Source organism: Mastomys coucha, unplaced genomic scaffold (genome assembly GCF_008632895.1).
Source record: "Mastomys coucha isolate ucsf_1 unplaced genomic scaffold, UCSF_Mcou_1 pScaffold20, whole genome shotgun sequence".
NCBI classification, from domain to species: Eukaryota; Metazoa; Chordata; class Mammalia; order Rodentia; family Muridae; genus Mastomys; species Mastomys coucha.
This window is the reverse complement of record NW_022196903.1, coordinates 138,124,534-138,129,861: the sequence shown is the minus strand read 5'-3', so window position 1 is coordinate 138,129,861 and position 5,328 is coordinate 138,124,534. Positions and strand designations below refer to the sequence as shown.

The window sequence follows — 5,328 nt, the reverse complement described above, 5'->3', positions numbered from 1 at the left end:
GGCGCAGCCCTGCAAGTGTGCAGACCACAGCGGCGCAGCCCTGCAAGTGTGCAGACCGCAGCGGCGCAGCCCTGCAAGTGTGCAGACCGCAGCCCTCCTAAACCAAGTTGAGTCTGGTGGCTTTCTACTGTCAGGACCTGACACTTTGCACCACCCTGTGTAGACAGAACTGGAAGAAGGCCACTGTGCCACGGCTCCCTTTGCTGTCAGTGTGTGAGTGACAGGAATCGTGGCCACCTCCATGAGACTGCACTCTGAGGCTCGCTGTATACTTTGGTAGGGATTTTACTGTCCAACTTAGCCTTACTGAATCGTACTCACGTATGATCTTATTGCAGGCGTCTAACTGTCTCCTAGAAAGCTTTAACCTGACATTTGTTAGCATGGTTTCCAAAGGCCAACACGTGAAGGGCATCCTATAGTACTTTTGAAAATGGAACTGGGGTGTGGGGATCAGCTGCCTTCTGGCTTCATGACCTTGAACTGTCTACTGATGCTATGCTTAGTTAATCCAACTTAGCCACTTATATCAGGTATCTCTGTGCCCAGAGGTGGCAATGCATGATGAGAGCAGTGTCACTGTCTCCACTTTCTATCTTGCTTTCTGTATTTCTACTTCTGGATTTTAGGGTTTCACTAATAACAACAGTAACAAAGTGGAATTCAGCACTTTGGTCTTCCTCCTGGGAACCATAGAACTACAACGATTTTAGAGACCAACTGAGCTAGTTTCCTTGTCTGATGACCAGGGGTCAAGTGGTGCCATAGCCTAGAATATTCAGGCACACAAGGCTATGATGGAGAACTGTGGAAAAATCATCTATCATTTCCAGTAAGAACACTGATGTTCCTGTGAACCACATGCTCCGGGGTTTCATCACTGGTGAGACAACCAGTGGATAAAAATCTTCCCATGAGTGTAGAGAGATAGATCTCGCGACAAAGACCTTTGGTGTCTCCTTGGTGCTTGAGCAGGCTTTTCTACTACTGGGTGAGACCGTTGCTGGGTAAACACAGAGTCAGAACCCTGACTTTAGGAGTGTGTTAGTTACACGCAATAATGTAACTATGTAGTGAGATTACCAGGGGGACCTAAACAACTCTAAGAGGATTTATTTCAGCCATTCCCACCCTTTCTGTGTGTTTAGAGGCAATTTTGGATAGATTTTTACTAAGGAGTGCAAAATCTTTACAACCTCTTGAGTGCTGAGATCTCACATGGCAGCAACCTATAAATACTTCCTCAGCTTGATCCACTCTGGTCTTAGCTGGTCACCAATGTCACTGTTAGCATTTCATTTAAATCACTTGATGATTCATGTTATTAGTTGACAGTATGTACTACAGGTCTGGGAGAAGTTTCCTGATGGGCATGGTGATTCTACAGCCAAATCCTCAGGAGGAAATGTCTCCCTGGTTCTGAAGCTTTCATCTCCCTTCCCTTCCCTTCCCTTCCCTTCCCTTCCCTTCCCTTCCCTTCCCTTCCCTTCCCTTCCCTTCCCTTCTCTTTCCTTTCTTTCCTATTTTTCGTCTTCTTTGTTTTTGTTTTTTGTTTTTGAGGGAGGAGATTTATGCGGGGAGGTCTGAAGTCCAAAATGTAAGAAAGAGCTTGCACTCCGGCAAGTATCTACCCCAAGTTAAGGACTCTACTGATTGTCGTTCCAAAAGCCGTAAGAGGCAGATGTCTCTCGGTTTAAAGATGAGTAAACTGAGCAAGAGAGAGTCTTAACGCTAATGGCAGAATCACTCTTCAGGGACAAGAAACAGATTGTTTGGAAATGTAAAGTCTGTGCTATGTGCAGCAGGAGTGAAGGCCTTCACCGGTGGGCCGGATTTCTGCTTCCTTTTCCGCTGGTCTAGAATGAACAAGGAGGGTTCTGCCAACACCCTTTATATGCCTAAGAACAACAGCAAACTGGTTCCTTCCTTTGAGCCCAGGTCAAGCTGTACAGACCACAAGACAGCTGATTGTTTATACCTAGACATTTTAACTCAGTTCCACTTCTGCGTAAAACTTTTTCACGTTAGGAGAAAGATCTGCCCCTCGCTCTGAAACAATTTGTCATGTATTTTAAGGTCCAGTGATAATCGGAATCCTATGGAACCACAGATAATGCTCAGCGCTCGTCCCTTTATCTAAGCCCGGTTTCGTTTGGCCTTTCTTACCAAATCAAAGCACGGGGCTTTCTTTCTGTCTTTAAATATGCTAAGGAGCAAATAACGGTGAGCTCACATCTATTTGAGATGTAGGCTAGCACAGCTAGAATTTAAACTTTTAAGAATATCCATCCCCATGGGATTTGCTACCTCACCATGTTGGTGTTGGAACCAAATGCCAGAACGGGTTAAATGTTCCGGAATCACCAATGATAACATGTTTGTAGTTCTTAACTTTTGGACAAATATCCAACTTTCTGTCAGTTTCTCTGAGGAGTGCTTTCAGACATATTTCTAGGTCTCAGAGTAATCTGACTGTTAATGCAATGCAAACTTGTTAGAGTGGAGAGCGTGTATTTATTTTATTATATTTTTTTCATGGAGGAAATTTTAGTGCTTTTCTTTCTTTTAAACTGCCCACAGTATTTTCTATTCACAGATGTTCTGTTTTGAATAAGGTCTATCAAAGTGTGAAGCTGGATGGATACTTTTCTTCCCTTTAAAATGGAATGGACTTGCTTTATGCAGTGTTCTTAGGTGAATTTTCTTGTTTAAGAAGCCAGAATACAAGAGAGTGCTATATTAGTGTATTATTCTCACAGCAAACAAGCCCTGTTCTGTTGCTACCTGCTTGGCCATTGTTTCTGATTGTGTGCGCTGTGCAATGGTGTTTGGATGGCTTCCTGCTCTCCGCCAGCACAAAAAGGCATTTCTGTTACAATGGCCCCTAACCACACAATGACGGCATTAAGGATTTATGTGGAGGTTTCATTATTTTCTCCTCTTTTGTTCCTTCCAGGATGTCTTCCAAGCGCCCAGCCTCTCCGTATGGGGAGACAGATGGAGAGGTAGCCATGGTGACAAGCAGACAGAAAGTGGAAGAGGAGGAGAGTGAGAGGCTCCCAGCCTTTCACCTTCCCTTACATGTGAGTTTTCCCAACAGGCCTCACTCTGAGGAATTTCAGCCAGTTTCTCTGCTGACGCAAGAGACTTGTGGTCCTAGGACCCCCACTGCTCAGCACAACACAATGGTAGGTTTCTTATGGTCTCCCTGTCTGCCAGGCTACTCCTCTAATAGCTTGGCTTCAGTCTTTTGCTCGAAATGATCATGTGTTTAAGAACCACACAGACGACTCACATTAGGCATCATAGAATTCCTTCCAGTGAGTTGATTCTGCAAGGGAACATATTGATATTTAGCTCCTAGTGTGCTTTTTGAGGGACCTGCTTCGGACACATCGTTAGGGGGAAATCCATACAAAAGATTGTGTTAAGATGACATGGCTAAAGTTAGCCAGAATCAAATTTGGCTTCCTGTTCTTCTTGATGAAGAAACACTAGCTGTATCTGCTTACACTCATCAGTGTTAGGCCTCATGGGTCAAACTCTTCAATTATTTGACCATATTTTCCCGCCAAGAATTTTAGATAATGTAATACACCTATATGAGTGTGAGCATTTGTGTATGTGTGTTTGTGGAGGGAGGGACTAATCCCTCTTTGGTACCACAATAATTCACAACGTTCACAATAATCTAGTAAGGTAGCATTAATAATTCTTTTATATTTGAGGCGACTGAGACAAGGTGAAGTTAAAAGGTGATCTAGGTCACAGAACCAGGCCATTTACCCGGACAGACAGACTCCAGATTCTGTGGTCCTGACCTTTGTTCACATGAGCTCAGGCAGAGTTTATATGTACTTGTCTGTCACTTGGCAAGCTTACTCATGTTCTCCACAGTTACTCTCTCCGAGACATACCATTCTGTTCAAGGCTGTGGCTCTGGATCTTCTTGTCAAATAGGAGAAGGGAGCAGGTGGGTAGGAAACACTAGGTCGGCATGGGGAGAAGTCAGATTTCCCATCTGCTATTGTGTCTTTCTGATGTGCTATCGGTTTAATATTTTGACCACTGCCTGTTCTCGGGCAGTTCCATACTAAGTGTGTTTCTTGGATGGATTTTTCCTGTGACAGTGACATACATACGAAAGTCTGAAGGGCTGAATATAAATAGTGATAGCTCAAAGAGTGGCCAAGATAACGATAAGATAATTTTAAGCACACTCAAAGATGAATGAGCCTGAGAGAGGCAGAAAGTGGTGACACTGGGAATGGCGTGAAGTTCTGATCTGTGATTTGTAACTCGCCTAGAAATGGACAGGGAATTCTGTTTATGAGAGTACAGCACAGGATACTGAGATGGCTCAGCATGGAAGGAAGCCAGACACACAAGCCTAACAACGGTCGCTCCATCCATAGAACTCATTCTGGAAGGAGAGAATCAGCACTTGGAGGTTGTCTTCTGGCTCCCACACATGCCTATGTTTACACACAGGCACACAATAACAAATTTAAAAAATTAAAATAGTGGATCTGAGTAGTGCTCCAATCTCCAGTGAACCCTGCATCAGATATGTGACACACAGTGCTTGAGACCCCACTGTGGAATATGTTATTGGGGTTTAAGCAAACAACCAATTCCATATTAGTGAGATCAACATTTGGACTTTCTTGCAGCACCTGAGTATTTTCTGAGTTTGTTTCTACCTCAGATATTTCCTTCTTCACCTGTCTTTCTCTTCTTGAGGTGACACTTGAACATGTTGTGACCCTAATTTCTAAACCCCGTGTATACCATTCCCAGACGTCCATAGGACTTGTTTACATAGGAAAGGACTAAACCCTAGATCGTCTCCCTCACTATTCAGTATGCATGCCATGTTGCTTCTAGAATTTAGCCCGAACTCTTCACCTGCGTAGCAGGTCCTGTAAGGTACCACCCATGTGATAAGGTTCCTTCTGCAAACTGTGTGGGACTAATGCTTTGGCCATGCCCAGTTTGGCACACAGTTATGAACATAGCTGAGCATGTCTAAATCTCCTCCGTGGTATATCTTTCTGTTTCTTAAATTTCATGTTTAAGGTAAATTTGCTTTTTCCACAGGAGTAGGTGAAAGGTCACTGCGTTTAGATGGGTTCACTTAAATCTTGGACAGTGGAGAGCACATTGTCCCTTCACCTATTCCACCACCTTCTCTCAAGCTCTGCACTGTGACCTTGTGTGCTTGGGTGTTTGTCTCTCCACGGTGTGTATGGTGTCTCTTGTTCACACACACACACACACACACACACGCACACACACACGCACACACACGCACGCACGCACGCACAC

General features: G+C 44.2%; 1 protein-coding gene across 10 annotated transcripts in view; it reads left to right on the top strand.

Annotated features, from left to right (window-relative positions):
- Positions 1-5,328, top strand: part of Sox5 (SRY-box transcription factor 5) — a 968,743-nt gene that overhangs the window by 641,242 nt on the left and 322,173 nt on the right. For 7 of the 10 annotated variants that reach the window (XM_031383845.1, XM_031383839.1, XM_031383837.1 and 4 more), the window contains one exon: positions 2,957-3,188. In XM_031383845.1, coding sequence (XP_031239705.1) covers positions 2,958-3,188 — 231 coding nt within the window. In that variant the 5' untranslated portion in view covers position 2,957. The remainder of the gene's footprint in view (positions 1-2,956; positions 3,189-5,328) is intronic. The other 3 variants (XM_031383846.1, XM_031383842.1, XM_031383841.1) reach the window with 1 other exon arrangement.